A 19,380-nucleotide genomic window follows, 5' to 3' on the forward strand; every position below is an offset into this window, starting at 1 on the left:
ACAGGAACTATTTCCCTTGATACTCAGTGATGCACGGGAACTAATTTCCGCTTGTAGCCCTATGGTATATCACGTATGTCACTGTAAATTCGCGTCACATAGAACGCCCCAAATCTATAAACATAACTTTGCCCAGCGAGTGACTTGAATATTAATATACACTGTTAATCAACAGTGCGGGTTCTACTGCCTATGAATCATGAAAACAGCGGTTGGAATGATTTGATACAGTAGGATGAAAATGCTAGATGGGGAATGGTATGTATGTTGTCTTGGTTATTCGTTAGTCGGAAACTTGTTTATTCACTTAGACAAGTGTGATCGAAACAGAAAATTTCATCTAAACCTACGGTGGCCCATAAGGGACATGGAGTCTGTTTTTTTAAGATTTTGATATTTCACTTACTTTTATCATAACCTTTTTGCAAATTAACACAATTTATCATACAAATATCTGATAAATCATGCATAAAAACAACCGAAAACATGGAAAATGTACTTTCAAGTAGCTATTGAAAATGTCAAAACCTAAAAAGAAAATACAGAAAACTACATCCACCGCCGTGGGAATATTATCACCGCGGTGGAAATAGTTTTCTGTATTTTCAATTTAGTTTTTGACCTTTCGTTTTTGTTTTTGACATATAAATTTTAGTTTTTGACATTTTCGCTTCACATTTCAGCGATTCAATAGCTACTTGAAAGTACATTTTCCATGTTTTCGGTTGTTTTTATGCATGATTTATCAAATATTTGCATGACAAATTGTGTTAATTTGCAAAAAGGTTATGATAAAAGTAAGTGAAATATCAAAATATTGAAAAACAGACTCCATGTCCCTTATGGGCCACCGTATAAACCACATCATTAATTGCATATTTCATACATGTACTTGTACAGACAGAAACAATGGCTACAAGATGGGGATTCTGCGGTGCGGGGAGAATATGCGAAGACTTTTGTGCAACCATGGTGACACTGCCACGCGAGGAACACAAGGTAGGTTCATATTTCCACAAAAGAATCCACTTTCAGAACCATGTTTTGGCTTTCATTCCTGTTCCAGCCTCATGTTTCACGGCACACGTATAACATCGCGCCCCTATAGCAGGACAGATGAGCAGACGACAGTCTCTTTGAAATCTACAAAACACTTTTCCCATTACGTAAGATACCTCTTTTACAAAAACAACAACATAACTTTAGGAGAATAATCCCACATGTAGTATATGTAGGGTTTCCATGCTCCATGCTCCACTTTACACTGAGGTAAGCAGGTAACAATGACTAGTGCACTGAACTTACCTCTTCACCGTGTATGCGGGGGCACGGGTGGCCCAGTCGTCTAAGGCGCCGCGATTCGCTGTGCAGAGTTGCGTCCCCTGGGCCTGCCAGAAACCTATGATTGTGGGTTCGAATCCCGGTTCGTCCCGATTATGTTTCTAGGTTTGCCAGCACCATACTCGTGCTCGTGGGTTTCACCGAAGTGGTAAACGTCTGAGACCTGCATCACTTCGGGCTTTCCTCCCACATTAAGTTGACACGCCGTGATATAACTGGAATACTGTTAAAAGCGGCGTTAAACCCAACTCACTCACTCACTCACTCACTCACCGTGTATGCCGTCTAACAATAGGGAGGTTACCTTGTGTACCTATATTTCATGACATATCTTTATTTACTGTTAGAATGCAGGCATCACTTAAACTATAGTCTACTGTTTAGAATAATGCATGAACAAGTCGTTACATTTCGCATATTGTTATAATGAGACACATGTATGGCTGTTGTGAGTTTGTGTGACACACTTTGATGTCACCTAAAACAGCATTAAAGCTTAATTATTTTAATAAAATGTCTATTCATTGGTGTACAAATACCCAATAAACTGAAATCAAGGAAGTAAAATTATTTTGAATATAGCTATCAATACGCAATGTGAATGATAACGTGAATAAATATTATCTGGAGCCTTTGGACCCAGTGTTTGTTGGAGACGAGAGTTAATATTTTCCCAGCGGCGTATGCTTTTTTCAGATTGGCTTTTGCATCAAGTATTTCAGTATTGTATCAAATATCCCTTCTCGATGTTTCAAAAGCTGTAAGTGAACAGATCAATAGTCCCATTTCTAATTCACTTCTCAAAAAAAATAAAATTCTTCTCAACTACACACCATCCCGACCTGGTCCGCTTATGTGACGGTCTTTGTGTTGGCAGCTGATGGCTATCGCAGATACATTCAATGACAATGCAGAACTGTATGCCCAGAAATTCAACATTGAGAAGGTTTACGAGTCGTACGAGGATATGGCTGACGACCCCGACATTGGTGAGGTCACGTAGTTGATTTATACATACATTCGGATGTGGATGCACGGTTAGGGTTAACACTGGATGAGTAGATATCGGTAGATGTAGATGTAGACATGGACGTGAATGTTGATGAAGAGGTGGATGTGGTGTTGATGTGGCTGTTGATGTAGACGTGTATATGAACCTGATGTGGGTGTGGGTGTGGATGTGGGTGTAGATGCACGTGGACGTGGATGTAGATGAAGAGGTGGATGTGGGTGTTGATGTTGATGTAGACGTGAATGCTGACGTTGATGTAGACGTGTATATGAACCTGATGTGGGTGTGGGTGTGGATGAGGATGTAGATGAAGATGGGGATGAGGACTATATTTGAACGTATATCTATAAGCACATTTACATTCCTGTGTATATGTGAAATTATATTTTAATGTGACAATGAGTTTTGAGTTTGGAATATATTCTGAACCGCAATAGAAACGTCACCATGGATAGATAAATGAGACACCTTATTTGTCCAAACACTTTAAACATACTTTGAGACATATTTAAAAGATGAAACTTGGCAAAACTGATCATCAAGGTTGAAATTAAAATGTCAAATGCTCTTAAAGTGAAACAACACTAGTCTCTGAGAAAATAGCATCACAAGTCAGTATCTCCATGTGCAATGATGACTGCCGTGCAACGTCGATACATGGATTGGATGAGGCGGTTGGTGAAGGCCATAGGCACCTGAGCCCACACTCTCAGGAACGCCTGACAGTTCAGCTGCAGTTGTCGGCCTTGGTCGGTCGTCCCACAGGTGCTCAATGGGATTTAAATCGGGACTGATGCCATTCTGCTGGAGAAAGTCTCTTGTTGCTCTCACAGTGTGGGCACGGGCGTTATAATGCTGAAACTTTTGGTTGCAGCGACGCGCCAAATGAGGTATGGCGTGTGGTCTCAAGACTTGATCAATGTACCGAGCTGCTGTGACACCATTGCCTCTCCCTGGACCGATGTTCTGGAAGATTACAGGGCCGACCCTCTGTGCAAGACCAATTCCACCTCACACCATGATGCTTGGACCACCCCACGAGTCTCTCTCAACAACACAAGCATCCGGATAACGTTCCACACGGCGTCGCCGGACTTTCTCTTTGCCATCTGCTGTTGAGATACAGTAACGGCTCTCGTCTGAGAAGAGGACTCTTCTCCACTGCAGGTGGCTCCAATGTTGGTGCTGTGTTGACCAGTGAAGACGGTCCCGGCGATGACGTGGTGTCAGAATGGGCCCTCTGTGTGGCCTGTGACAGTGGAGGTGTCTGCTCGTCAATCGTCGACGCACGGTGTCAGCACTAATGTGCCGCTGGTGTGTCCCCATTGTCTGTCGAGCAGTTTCCGCAGCAGTAACAAAGCGATCTTGAAGATGCTGTCGCACAATCTGACAATCCTGATGTCGGGTGGTGACCCTTGGTCTTCCACTACGTGGTCGGTCATCTGTAGTGTTGGTGGTCTGGTACCGTTACTGGAGCCTGTATATGGTCCTTACGTGGACATAAAATGCATTGGCTACTTGCCGGGCGTTTTGTCCAGCTTGAAATTGTCGAAGGGCTTGGTGTCGCTGATTTCTTGTCAATCTTGGCATGTGGTAGCAATTCAATAACGAATGATTGTTATACGATCTGGGTGGATTTTTATAGGGCAAGAAATGGGAGAACGCGTGTGCATATCAATTTGCACGGAACTCACGTGCATCGGATCACCATGGCCGTTGTCGTGATGCGTTTGGGCGATCGGTTTTATTGTCATCTGCTTTGTTTTTTTATCATCAAATTTCATTTTTCCGGACAAGGCAATGTTAAATTTTAGACACTTTGACAAAAATTACCCAGATATTTAAATGACAACTCTTCATGCAATGTTACTTGGGGTGACGTTTCTTTTGCGGTTCAGTATATCATAGCTATAGATGTATAGACATGGATTTAGATATATACATATATGATTGTTTTTGCTTTTTAAGGTAGTCCCAAATATATATTTTGTCACAGACCTGATACTATGTCTATATAACACTGTCAAGGTGGCTGAAGACATCCATGGTTGTGTCATTCTAGATGTAGTGTATATCGCTACGATCAACCCTGACCATCATCGACTGTGTCTGATTTTCCTGAAGGCAGACAAGCACGTGCTGTGTGAGAAGCCAATGACCCTCACCTTGGCTGGTTGCGAGGAGCTCCTGAAGGTTGCCAAGGAGAAGAAACTCTTCTTTATGGAGGTAAACATTCAGGGCGATTGAAAGCAGGAACACGTTTTGGCGGTCTTTCTAAGTTTGTTTGTTTGTTGTTTAACGCCGCACTCAGCAATATTCAAGTTATATGACGGTGGTCTCTAAATATTCGAGTCTGGAACAGAATATCCAGTGGTTGATATCATGAGCATCGATCCACACAATTTGGATACGATGACATGTATCAACCAAGTCACCACCTGCTACGTTAGCCGAACTGGGATAATTGCTGCAAGAAGAGTGGACAAGACTCCCTCAAATTGTCATTGGGAGATTGATTCGGGCAATGCCACGCCGTATAAACGAATGTTTGACCAATCGTGGGGGCCTAGTCCATTATTGAGAAAGACTCAAACGTTCATTGTTTGACAAGACATCCATGTCGTCTTTCTTAGTTGTTTTCACACAATACACCATCAACATTTTCTGTTGATTGTGATAGTACACCTAGTCCTTCCTATTTCTAATCCACCCATTACCATCACTCGATACATCTTTGTATTTCTGTAATCATCTGTCATTTTCGAATACCCCTTACGTCTTTTGGAGAATATATAAGACGGCGGTCTGTAAATAACCGTCGGATTACAACCGTCGGCAATCTAGCTGCAGCGACATGAGCAACGATCCACGCGTCGGGGTACGAGGACACAGTAGCGCCCACATCACTGACCTTGGACACATGGTCCATTACGTACGGCCAGTATAGGGAACTATTTTATCCAGGAACCCCTACGGTGGCATCATCAACATAATAATAAATATAACTGCAATAGCAATAATTCTGATAATAACTTCCAGAACCCATACATTTATTCATATGGTTAAACATTGGACGAGGATCTCGCTATTTTCAACTCATCTATATAAACCGAATATAATTAAACACGGATTATCATCAGCGATAAGGGACCGACCTTTTGATATTCTTGGGAGAAACAACAAATTGCAACATTTTTTGTGGCAATTTCATATTTTCCAAACAATATGAAGCATAATAATATATTTCAATAATTTCCGGGAACAATGTTTTTTTTCAAATATTTTTTGCGATAAAATCCCAGACCGAAAATCAAATGGTCGGCCCCTAAGGAGTGCTTTTGTTCAACCCCTAGGGTGAGTGGTCGCGCTGCTTTCCCGTGTATGACCAAATAAGGAAGGAACTGGATTCTGGGAGTCTTGGAGACGTGAAGCTGATTCAAACATCCATCTGTATGTCAGGCTACCAATGTGAGAGAGTGGAGAAGAGGGCGCTGGGAGGGGGAGGCCTCAAGGACATCGGGTGCTACACCATCCAGGCTGCACTTCTCGCCTTCAAAGGAATGCCGACTAAAATTGTAGCCGAAGTAGACATGGTTGACAACGGTGGTTAGTTCGAGGAACATCTTACTTTCAAATTCTCTATTTTGAATACCAATAATTTGATAGCTTCACTATATATTATGTATAAAATCCCATTTCTTGTTATTGTGCGTGCTAGGGTAGAGTTATAACCCGTTCACATGTGCCTCTATACATATGTGTGTATATGTGCATACGTGTGTAGACATACATACGTGAGTATGCTTGTCACGTGAACGCGTTTACTCATGTGTGTATATTTACACCAGGAGCAAATTTGCAGCATGTCTGGATCAGGTGCAAATGTAAATGTAAATTTGCACTGCGTGTATATGTTCTAATTAATATCTGTTCGTTTGTCAACACCAAACAAATTGTCAACAGTTGCCAACTTTTATGCGTATATACAGAGTTGAGCGGGCGGTGTTTTCTTTTGGTTTCAAGGAGTCAAAACTTTATGTACAAATTAAATCAAACACATTTTTCGGTGAAGTAACTCTCTTCTCATTCAACTTTCAAAACAACCTGTTTTGTGTTGGAAGTCGTGAACAGACTGACGAATATGTGGGCCTTACTTAATGTACATGCTTTATTTACACACCTAAGATGCTTTTCATGTGAACGCATAGTAAATTTACATATACGCACGTATGCATAGTTACACATGTGTAAAGTGGCTTACGTTAGTGAATGCTGTGCATGTGAACGGGGTGTTAGTCGATACTTTCGTAATGGCATTGTACTCAATAGTGTGACAGATGGGCCAGGGTTAACTTTTTCGAGAAGTGAGGTGAGGTGAAATGGGGTTTAACGTCGCGTCCAAGATTATTGCACTTATGTAGCGAAGTGCATGCACGTGTGTGTGTGTGTGTGTGTCTCCTTGTACTAGTCTGGACCACGGACGTATATACAATTCTATATACGTCTTTGTCTGGACCAATGTCGATTTTATAGTGCTAGCCCACTGAGATACCATGCCGCTGTTTAATATGAATACCCCACTCAGACACAGTATACTGACTCCGAGCCGACCAGTCCTTGTTTTAGCCCCTTAATGCCGAGCGCCAGACGGGTAACGTCAAGGATAACGTCTTTTGGTATGACGCGCCGGGGGTCGAACCTGCGACCACTAGACCACAGAGGCGGTGTAGTTTTGCAAGGTTTTATGGGAGAGCGGGTGAGGTTTAATGCCGGTGCTAGCACACATCGTCCTCCATTATAAAGTGTTTTACAACTCCTTTCAATTACTATAAATACCCTGTAGGCGTTCGCCACCATAACTTTGTTTTGAAATAGAATAAAGAGGTCTAAATAAATCAGCCAGAAATGCTGTGCTAAGTAAGTGAATGGATTCAGGGTATTATAATGCACTGGTTAACCGAGGATGTTAGGTGTAGATACGTCTCTGTTATGATGCTCGGTCTACTGACCATCCGATGATGCTGTTTGCAGAAGTGGATGCCGGCGGGAGCGTCATTCTGTGCTATCCCGGGGGTAGGATGGCGGTGTTGACATACCACACCCATATAACAGGGGCCGACAACAGCCTACACATACTGGGCACACGAGGGAGCATACACGTGGGTACTAGTGCCATGTTCCGCCTTCTGTTGCCGGAAATCAGCTTGTTAAACGCCGCTTTCTGCAATATTCAAGTTATATACTACTCAAAGTTTGCTAAGGATCACGTTTTGATGATAACAAAACATTATCCAACAAATACAGATTTAAATATCCCGGTACACAATGATAAGGTAATTCCTACAGGACCTCAATTTCATGATGAACGGACATAGGCATGCAGTCGTGGACATGTTTTCACTCAATACTGTCTTTGGCTATTTCAAAAGATTCACACAATTTGACAATCTCATTAAAATCAGATCTTAGTTGTCGCTACCGCTAAACAAAGATCTGAGGACCTCCCATTTGGGGCCACGTCAGAACGACCTTTCATCCGACCAGTCAGAGCGTCGCTTACCAGATCATGAAAGTGACAGTCGGAATGTGATTTTTCGTCATGCAGCCTCGAAAACTTTATAACGGGGTATTCCGAACGATAGTTACGGGCTAAACGACTGAATCTATACAATCTAGATCATATAATTGCCATTCGAGAATGTTCTTTTGTTCAGGTTTCAAATATGTAACCGAGAATTTGTCAAAATATGTTTCGTAGCGTAGTCGCCAATTTGAAATTAGTGCCGTAAAGCACGAGAAAGCTGCCTTCTGATTGGCTAATGTGGACTTCTTGTCAGTAATTCCATTGGTCGGTCAGAGTTTGGAAAGGTCGGTCTGACGTGACCCGTAATGGGATGTCCTCAGATCTTTGTTTAGCGGCAGCGAGAACTAAGATCTGATTTTAATGAGATTGACAATTTGACGTATTACCTTTTAAAGTGATGATCCTCAGCGAATATATATACAATACAAATAAATAACCGAGTCTGGAAACTGTCCGGTGATTGATATGAGGAACGATCCACGATAATTAAGTTGCCTCTTACGACCAGCGTAGGTTGCTGTGGACCAATTAGGACGTCAGTAGACAGACGTCGTTCCCGTGAAGTTCCGGGTTAGAATAGGTCTTCAGCAACCCACGCGTGTAGAAAGAGGCGGCCAACGGGATCGGGTGGTCAGGCTCGCTGACATACTTGATGAATGTCATCGTATCCCAGTTGTGTGGGTCGATGCTCATGATATCAATCACAAGAATTATCTGGTCCAGACTCGGTTATTTACAGACAGCCGTCATATAACAGGAATATTGCTGAGTTTCGGCACATTTACAACGTCTTTTGCCTATGTAAACACCTTCAGGTGGAGGCGCCATTCTGGATTCCAACTAAGGTTCGCACTCCGAACGGGGACTATGAGTTCCCTCTTCCTGACAGTGGCTATAACTACAACTATGAGTATTCCTCGGGATTTGTGTACGAACAGAATGCCGTCAGAGACTGTCTGAAGAAAGGTGAGTCAGCAGATGGTGAGGTTGTTTGTTGTTTTGCGCCGCAGTCAAGTATAGTACAACTATATCGAGAGTTGCTGGAAATAATTGAATCTAAGCCAGACAATGTAGTGATTGATATTGTCAGTTACGATCATCACCGCTTGGAACGATGGCGTACACTTTAGGAGCCTGGTCAAGGGTCAAATGAAGGTCAACATTGAGCACCACTCCTAGTTACACATGTATAAAACCTCATTCCATTTGTAAATGGGCAAGCGAGCGATTGCCTAATATTGTTCCAGTAATATAAAGACATGACTTTAATGTAACATGTTTGTTAGTTGTTTAACATGGCACTCAGCAATATTCCCGCAATATCACTGCAGCCAGCAATATTCTGGGCCATACAAACCAGTGATTGATATAATCAGCAATGTCCACAGCACCAGACTTCATGAAATGCAACCAAGTCGCTGAGACTGACCACCCGGTCCAATGTAGTCTCCTCTTACGAAAAGCATGGCATGCAGTTAAAGGCTGCATAAAAAAAAGGTTTCTCCGGGACATTGTTCTCTAAAGCGGAAAGGGGGAAAAACGTTTCAAATAAATTTTGTATAACACTTCAATAATCATAACTGGGCGCACACTGACCTGCGAACTTAACGCTGAGATGATACTAACCCCTATACATTAACATAGGCTAAGGATAGTCTTAACGCTGAGATGATATTAACCCCTATACATTAACATAGGCTAAGGATAGTCTTAACGCTGAGATGATATTAACCCCTATACATTAACATAGGCTAAGGATAGTCTTAGCGCTGAGATGATATTAACCCCTATACATTAACATAGGCTAAGGATAGTCTTAGCGCTGAGATGATATTAACCCCTATACATTAACATAGGCTAAGGATAGTCTTAGCGCTGAGATGATATTAACCCCTATACATTATCATAGGCTAAGGATAGTCTTAACGCTGAGATGATATTAACCCCTATACATTAACATAGGCTAAGGATAGTCTTAACGCTGAGATGATACTAACCCCTATACATTAACATAGGCTAAGGATAGTCTTAACGCTGAGATGATACTAACCCCTATACATTAACATAGGCTAAGGATAGTCTTAGCGCTGAGATGATATTAACCCCTATACATTAACATAGGCTAAGGATAGTCTTAGCGCTGAGATGATATTAACCCCTATACATTAACATAGGCTAAGGATAGTCTTAGCGCTGAGATGATATTAACCCCTATACATTAACATAGGCTAAGGATAGTCTTAGCGCTGAGATGATATTAACCCCTATACATTAACATAGGCTAAGGATAGTCTTAGCGCTGAGATGATATTAACCCTTATACATTAACATAGGCTAAGGATAGTCTTAGCGCTGAGATGATATTAACCCCTATACATTAACATAGGCTAAGGATAGTCTTAGCGCTGAGATGATATTAACCCCTATACATTAACATAGGCTAAGGATAGTCTTAGCGCTGAGATGATATTAACCCCTATACATTAACATAGGCTAAGGATAGTCTTAGCGCTGAGATGATATTAACCCCTATACATTAACATAGGCTAAGGATAGTCTTAGCGCTGAGATGATATTAACCCCTATACATTAACATAGGCTAAGGATAGTCTTAACGCTGAGATGATACTAACCCCTATACATTAACATAGGCTAAGGATAGTCTTAGCGCTGAGATGATACTAACCCCTATACATTAACATAGGCTAAGGATAGTCTTAGCGCTGAGATGATATTAACCCCTATACATTAACATAGGCTAAGGATAGTCTTAGCGCTGAGATGATACTAACCCCTATACATTAACATAGGCTAAGGATAGTCTTGGCGCTGAGATGATATTAACCCCTATACATTAACATAGGCTAAGGATAGTCTTAGCGCTGAGATGATATTAACCCCTATACATTAACATAGGCTAAGGATAGTCTTAGCGCTGAGATGATATTAACCCCTATACATTAACATAGGCTAAGGATAGTCTTAGCGCTGAGATGATATTAACCCCTATACATTAACATAGGCTAAGGATAGTCTTAACGCTGAGATGATACTAACCCCTATACATTAACATAGGCTAAGGATAGTCTTAACGCTGAGATGATATTAACCCCTATACATTAACATAGGCTAAGGATAGTCTTAACGCTGAGATGATATTAACCCCTATACATTAACATAGGCTAAGGATAGTCTTAGCGCTGAGATGATATTAACCCCTATACATTAACATAGGCTAAGGATAGTCTTAGCGCTGAGATGATACTAACCCCTATACATTAACATAGGCTAAGGATAGTCTTAGCGCTGAGATGATATTAACCCCTATACATTAACATAGGCTAAGGATAGTCTTAGCGCTGAGATGATATTAACCCCTATACATTAACATAGGCTAAGGATAGTCTTAGCGCTGAGATGATATTAACCCCTATACATTAACATAGGCTAAGGATAGTCTTAGCGCTGAGATGATATTAACCCCTATACATTAACATAGGCTAAGGATAGTCTTAGCGCTGAGATGATATCAACCCCTATACATTAACATAGGCTAAGGATAGTCTTAGCGCTGAGATCGTTTTGTGCAAGTGGTCCCTGGTCTCTTTAATGCCTGGTTATTAATCTTATCATTTTAGGGATAACAGAGAGCCTCATGCCGTTTTGTCCTAGCACGTTCATATTGACTATGTGCAAATAAGTATGAGTTTGAATATAGAATAAATGAATGTAGTCCATGAAATACATGTATACAAGATTATGGTTTGTGATCCTATTGGCTTCAAAGTCATTTGTAAATATGTCTAATGTTGCGATTTTCATGGTGGTACGTAGGTATATATTTAAACGTTGTAAAATATGCTATGTTCCTATGCTTCACTGCAGTTGTACACGTCTACGACCTGCCTCACTTTAAGCAAGTCCGTTATCCTATGTGAAGGATGTGTGTTAGAGACATGCACTTGTATGTTTGAAACGAGCACGCCTGTCTGTTTGAACTGTGCGAAACTGTATGTTGTGCGTACCTGTTCGTTTGAGTTGTGAGTAACTGTATGTTTGAAATGAGCACGCATGTCTGTTTGAGTTACGCGTAACTGTATGTTGTGCGTACCTGTTTGTTTGAGTTGTGAGTAACTGTATGTTTGAAATGAGCACGCCTGTCTGTTTGAGTTGTGCGTAACTGTATGTTGTGCGTACCTGTTTGTTTGAGCAGTGCGTACCTGTTTGTTTGAGTTGTGAGTAACTGTATGTTTGAAATGAACACGCATGTCTGTTTGAGTTACGCGTAACTGTATGTTGTGCGTACCTGTTTGTTTGAGTTGTGAGTAACTGTATGTTTGAAATGAACACGCCTGTCTGTTTGAACTGTGCGTAACTGTATGTTGTGCGTACCTGTCTGTTTGAGATGAGCACACTGTATGTTTGAGTTGTGCGTAACTGTATGTTTGAGTTGTGCGTACCTGTGTGTTTGAGTTGTGAGTAACTGTATGTTTGAAATGAACACGCATGTCTGTTTGAGTTACGCGTAACTGTATGTTGTGCGTACCTGTTTGTTTGAGTTGTGAGTAACTGTATGTTTGAAATGAACACGCCTGCATGTCTGTTTGAACTGTGCGTAACTGTATGTTGTGCGTACCTGTCTGTTTGAGATGAGCACACCTGTATGTTTGAGTTGTGCGTAACTGTATGTTTGAGTTGTGCGTACCTGTGTGTTTGAGTTGTGCGTAAATTTATGTTTGAGTTGTGCGTACCTGTATGTTTGAAATGAACACGCATGTCTGTTTGAGTTACGCGTACCTGTATGTTTCAGGGCTGACCGAGAACCCAGTGATCACCCACGCAGAGAGCAGAACAATCGCTGCCATATCGGACGAGATTCTCCGACAGTTTGGTATACAGTACGATTCCCCTTAGTATTGCATGTTCGCGGGATCATCGTTGAGAATCTTCTCAGCAATGCATTAAACAACCTTGACACAAGCTGTGCAGTCACGTGATTAGCCATCCTTACTTCTGGGATGACGGTCTGGATACATGGACATTTTCACCTAAGTGTCTACACCAGGAAAAGCTTTCTGATAAGTTTCCTCCACGGTCGATTGACTGAATGCTGAATTACATTTTTGTCTGGGAGGAATTAATATCTAATTAACTTTGATCTTTCATGTTAGTTATTAATATCTAATAAACGTTGATCATTCATGTTAGTAAAAGAGATATACGTCGAAACACGAGGGAAGAGATACTTTTTCACCAACCCTTAGGATAAATTGTCTTTAGTCGTTCAAGTTCAGCTATATTTACATAATGCTTATCTATCCAAATATTATGTTATCTAGCATACTGATTCAAAATATAAGATACAGGTTGCAATGATGAAATCGTGTTGTGTTGTTTTTTTCTCTGTAGTATGGACTAAAAATAATACGCTGCATTTACTATTGAAGCACAGCCACGTGTCGACACTGACAGATAATGCAAGTCAAATATGCTAACACGGTCAGAGGCAGAGCCACTCTTGTCCAATGAGAGATCGCCATTAGACCACGTGGGGTATATTTCATCCCGATAAAATAATATTATGCTGTCAGTGCATTAAAAGGTATGTGTTTCATGTCCATTACATGCAAAGCGTAACATTGGGCTCAATGTGGAACACAAACACGCCAACTTTAGAGGTGAGGTGAAATGGGGTTTAACGTCGCGTCCAAGATTATTGCACTTATATAGCGACGTGCATGTATATAGAATACTAAACTCGCTCCCGTGTAATACCAATTTTATGAAACGAGTAAATAGTTGTGGTATCTGACGAGCGAAGGCGAGTCAGATACCACAACTATTCACGAGTTTCGTAAAATCGGTTTTACACGGGAGCGAGTTTAGTATTTTATTTATTACTTGCCATTTATAACGTTTTTAGAATTATACTGTTGAGTATGAATAGGCTGACACCTACACGATCCACGGCATAGTCCACTTGAGTTTAACAGAATAATACTTCAAACACGTCAAAAGTTGAAACGTATGAATTTAATACCATACAACGGTCAACCTTTAGAATTCACAAAATTATCGTTTGGCTAAGACTATTGCAACTCACATACTTTAACAGACTAACGACTGTCGTTGCGCTACAATACGATCGCATTGTGGAACGGGCCTTGCACCTCAAAGTTTACAATCACGTCACAATACCCGATGACGTAATTTGTGGAATTTTGTTGCAAGATCGATCAGCGAAACAATGCCATGTGACGTCAGCCTAGCAACAAGGTTGCTGGGGTCATCGAGTGTGCATAAGCTCCTCTCAGTGATCTATCAACTCCACCAAGCTCCTTCCCAGCGCGTGACACCTTCGTTACACTCTCGGTAACATCGCTGCCACCAGTGTGGGCGCAGCCATTACAAGAATCTTGAAATTTGCCCTCAAACCCCATGTGTATTAACGTTTATACTTTTGTTTATGTCTTTGGGAATGCCATCATATTTCAATTTGAAAAGGTTTACGACTGACCATGTTTTCCAGACGAATTTACTTTGTTGTTTTGATAATCAGATTGGTTCGAGATTGCAGACCAACGGAAAATCAACCAACTTCTCCCTTACATTCTTACTATATCAATAACACGATAGTTTTAATGAAACAGAAATTCAAATTGACAAACGAAGAAAGTAATTTAGCAGCGATAAGTGTATTCGGCGCACGACAGTCGACACTTGTTTGTAAACATAACGGTCATTCGGTTGCGAGTTCAACTCCAAGCATGGTTGTGGCCACCTATTCACAGTTGGGAGTTTTGACTGGTGGCAGCGATAGTATAGAGAGCTCCGGGAACGTACTATCGCTGTGAGGAGCTTGCAACTCCACACGCAATGTCGTTGAATAAGCGAAGGGATGTGGAGAGCTTTCAATATTTGTTCGTGAAACGTGTTCCGAGAGAACATAAGCACGCGTTTTGGTATTACAAAATGTGTAATACATCTTTATTACTTGCCCGTGAAGAGATCACCCGTTTAATAAACATACAGCTGAATTACACATTGTGTAATACCAAAACGCGTGCTTATGTACTCTCGGAACACGTTTCACGATCAAATATTGAAAGCTCTCAACATCCCTTGGCTTATTCAACGACATTGCGCATGGAGATGATAGATCACTCAGAGGAGCTTATGCACACTGGATGACCCCAGCAACCTTGTTGCTAGGTTGACGTCACATGGCATTGTTTCGCCGAAGGATCTTGCAACAAAATTCCACAAATTACGTCATCGGGTATTGTGACGTGATTGTAAACTTTGAGGTGCAAGGCCCCGTTCCACAAGGCGATCGCAGGGTAGCGCGACGACAGTCGTTGGTCAAAGTTAAAGTATACAAGAAAACATTGATGCAGAGCATCAAAGTTCCCCGCCATATTTGATGCCTCACAAACGCATAATTATGATGTTACTGAAAGGCATGATGGAGCATAATTATATTAACCACAAATAACACAACGCTGTTGTGGAAAAAAATATTATTTATTTTGAGTATTGGGCAATACAGTGGATACATTTGCATAGGGTAGGTCTATTTAAAAATAGTTTCTTGTTTAACGCCGCACTCAGCAGTATTCCAGTCATATGACGGCGGTCTGTAAATAATCCAGTCTGTACCAGATCATCCAGTGATTGACACCAAGAGCATCGAACTACGCAATTGGAATATGACCAAATCGGCGAGCCTGACTACCCAATCCTGTTCGTCGCCTCTTAAATTACGGCAAGCATAGGTTGCTGAAGACCTATTCTAACCTAGCTGGGTCTTTATTTAAAAAGTAGATCGAAGGAAATGGAAGCAATTTCTGGCACAAATGTAAACATGTGGAAATAGTATCAAAACTGCCAACAACATTGGCAGATGCACATACTCAAATAATAGATCACATTCTTTTTACACTTGGCATTTGGTTATAATAATGTAAATGAAAATACTAAGGGCTCCATATGGCAAAAACGTTATACTAGATAAGGTCTTTTTGTCACAACAACAGATGCACATACTCAAAATATTATCACGTAGTTGGAGAACATTTCAATACCGGGGCTAATCATTAAAGGAGATTCCTCGTCTCTTGTTTTACGTTTTTTGGTCAGTTTCTTTTTTGTATTTCTTTCTTTCAAAGAATAGCAATTGTGATCATGATTAGTTGAGTTACTTTTTTTTCTTTCTATGTACTGTTTTTTTAATCCAGTGTCAGTATATAACTGTTGTGGAATGTGGTTTACTTGTAACAATGACTGGTTTGAGTTCATATGATGATGATTGATTGGTTTGTCGTTTAACGCCGCATTAAGCAATATCCCAGCTATATGACGGCGTTTTGTAAATAATCGAGTCTGGACCAGACAATCCAGTGCCTAATATCATGAGCATCGATCCACGCAATTGGGATCGATGCCATGCATCATCTAAAGCCTGACCATCCGATCCCGTTTGTCGCCTCTTACGACAAGCATATATAGTGGCCTGATATACTGTTAAGATGTAACATAAATATCCATCCGTACTACACAGAAGTAAAACCGCTTGTCCATTCGGATCAATCTGACCCAAACCATTCCGCTGATGAGAGTCAAATAATGCATACGAATCAAAATCCGTAAAAATTTCAATGGAGACATCATTAAAAGTTACCAAAAGTGACGGGGATATCAATATTGCTTGTTGAAATGATTCTATGAAATTTGTTTTCCCTGCTTCAATGTTTGGAGCACCTGTGACGGAGCCATAAAACTGATCTGTTATGTAGACAATATCGCTTGAGGCAGTGGCTGCTGGGAGCTGATTATGACCTAAATACCACTCATAGCCTGTAGAGAGCTGTGCCTTCATCCAACAGATTATCGAGGTCAGTGGAACACGGTACAGACGCAAATAGATTTGAGCCATGGGACACAAAATATATGAGTGACCAGAGCTACGGCTGTACATTGAATTCCATTAAACGGTTAAAAAATACTACAGCATTGATGCAAATTCGGCGACTCACTACTCCGATTTTGCTTTGACTTTGCTACCAAACGTTTCACATGTGGCTATGTGCGGTGCACTGGGTTAACTCAAAATACGGAATAGTAACTATTCCAAATATCTCCAGGGAACATGAGCATCCAAACAATCAAAAGTGTGGTATGTAGAATGTGGAATTCAGCCATATTACATTTAAATTGAGATGTCGTCGTTGTTCATGAATAAGCATATTCAGAACATATTTTTTATTATGCTGTTATTTACGATCTCCGGAGCACAGTTCTTCTTTTGTATACACCATGAAAATCAGAAAATTAGTCCTTGAGGAAGAAAGGACATCGGATTACACATGAATGGTTTAATAATGTCAGCTAATGACCAGAAACGGCCAGATGCATCAATTAACTACATAAAGACGATTTTGAAGTATCTCTTATTGCTGGAAAAGAATAGCATCAACATTCCACGCACATGATTTGTATGTTTTGTTTCCGTAAATGCGTGGCTTGAAATTTCAAATAAACCAACATGTCGACATACATACTTCAAAATTAACGTTTCCCGTATACTTCCCCGCCTTAAGGGCGGGGAAGAATGAGTTGCGATAACCTTAACGCTACGATAATTTTGGGGAACGGACGCCTGAATTCTAAAGGTGGACCGCTGGATGGTATTAAATTCATACGTTTCAACTTTTGACGTATTTGAAGTATTACTGAAGTATTATTGTGTTAAACTCAGTTGGATTATGCCGTGGATCGTGTAGGTGTCAGCATATTCACACTCAACAGTATAGTTCTAAAAACATTATAAATGGCCAGTAAGAAATAAAATACTAAACTCGCTACCATGTAAAACCAATTTTATGAAACTCGTGAATAGTTATGGTATCTGACTCGCTTTCGCTCGTCAGATACCAGAACTATTCACTCGTTTCATAAAATTGGTATTACACGGGAGCTTGTTTAGTATTCTATATGTATGTTTATTAAACGGGTGATCTCTTCACGGGCAAGTAATAAACGTATGTATGTGTGTGTGTCTGCTTGAAATAAGCCGGACTGATGCCGATTTATAGTGCTAGCCCACTGAGATCCCATGCCGCAGTTTAACATGAATACCCCACTCAGACACAGTATACTGACTCCGAGCCGACCATGCAGTCCGTGTAACCCCTTAATGCCGAGCGCCGGACTGGGTAACAACAAGAACCATCTTTTAACGTCTTTTGGCATGACGCGGCCGGGGATCGAACCCCGGACCTTCCGCTCTCTGGGCAGACGCTCCAACACTAGACCACGGAGGCGGTCGCCAACTGAGGAGATATTCATTTAACATCAAATTATATTTACACGTTTGTACATATTTAGGCATACTTAATTACCCCCCCCCCCCCCCCCCCCCCCCCCACACACACACACACACACACACACCCCACCCCCTCCCTCTCCCCCGCTCTACACCCACCCTTTTTCATTCAGTACTTTCGTGAGCAGTTTGCTGCAGATTCGTGTGGGTATTAGGTAGGGTTGTGCGAAATGTGATCACATGGCGCCAATGGAGAGATTCTTCCTTTCCCTCAAAATTATAGACCATAAAGCTTATTATCCAAACGAGAGAATTATTGGAGAGACTTGTTTTGAAATATTTACACAACCATTTTCATAGAAATCAGCTTATATATACTGATGGAAACGAATGAGGGAACAATGAAAATATAAAGGGCAATAAGCTTTCCTGTCAGTACCTTTGAAATACGAGCCTACATTTTCAACACGTCAGAATCAAATGTTGAGATGTGTTTGTGTGCATTGTTTCCCATGTGTATTTGGTAGACGCGGCTGGGAACCCATGAAAGCATATCATTTTACTGTGTCTAAAACTAAATGTTCTCTTTTTCATATATCACTTGTATTCTATGTATTTTTATAAATTAAAAGCTTTTGCACTTTATACGCAGTTTATTTATTACAATGTTGTCCGCTGTGTTTATGGAAGGCGTCGTAAGTTGGTTTTAATGTCACTAAAAAAGGAATATGCATAAAACAAGCGTGCACATTAGAATTCATATACCGAACAGTAACTGGTGATAAATATAAGTGTGTTATTTATCCATACCATAACAATACCATGTATGTAGCTGTAGGTGTATGTAGCTGTAGGTGCATGTAGCTATTGATGTATGTACATGTAGGTGTATGTAGCTGTAGGTGTATGTAGCTGTAGGTGCATGTAGCTATTGATGTATGTACATGTAGATGTATGTATGTGTATGTAGCTGTAGGTGTATGTAGCTGTAGGTGTATGTAGCTGTAGATGTATGTAGCTGTAGATGTATGTAGCTATAGATGTCTGTAGCTGTAGGCGTATGTAGCTGTAGGTGTATGTAGCTGTAGGTGTATGTAGCTGTAGGTGCATGTAGCTGTA

At 40.9% G+C, this 19,380-nt stretch overlaps 1 protein-coding gene across 2 annotated transcripts; it reads left to right on the forward strand.

The window, feature by feature from the left end:
* Positions 1–180: 180 nt before the first annotated feature.
* Positions 181–13,314, forward strand: LOC124142983 (trans-1,2-dihydrobenzene-1,2-diol dehydrogenase-like). Of its 2 annotated transcripts, none has more exons than XM_046511759.2 (8): positions 181–258; positions 905–999; positions 2,219–2,330; positions 4,416–4,579; positions 5,707–5,959; positions 7,385–7,512; positions 8,753–8,903; positions 12,748–13,314. In XM_046511759.2, the coding sequence occupies exons 1-8, from the start codon at positions 249–251 to the stop codon at positions 12,849–12,851; spliced, it is 1,017 nt and encodes a 338-aa protein (XP_046367715.2). In that variant the 5' UTR covers positions 181–248; the 3' UTR covers positions 12,852–13,314. The 2 variants fall into 2 exon arrangements, with proteins under 2 accessions (XP_046367715.2, XP_046367716.2); XM_046511760.2 differs by having other exon boundaries at positions 251–262.
* Positions 13,315–19,380: the final 6,066 nt, after the last annotated feature.

This window comes from Haliotis rufescens, unplaced genomic scaffold (genome assembly GCF_023055435.1).
Source record: "Haliotis rufescens isolate VD_foot unplaced genomic scaffold, xgHalRufe1.0.p SCAF_6, whole genome shotgun sequence".
Lineage (NCBI taxonomy): Eukaryota > Metazoa > Mollusca > Gastropoda > Lepetellida > Haliotidae > Haliotis > Haliotis rufescens.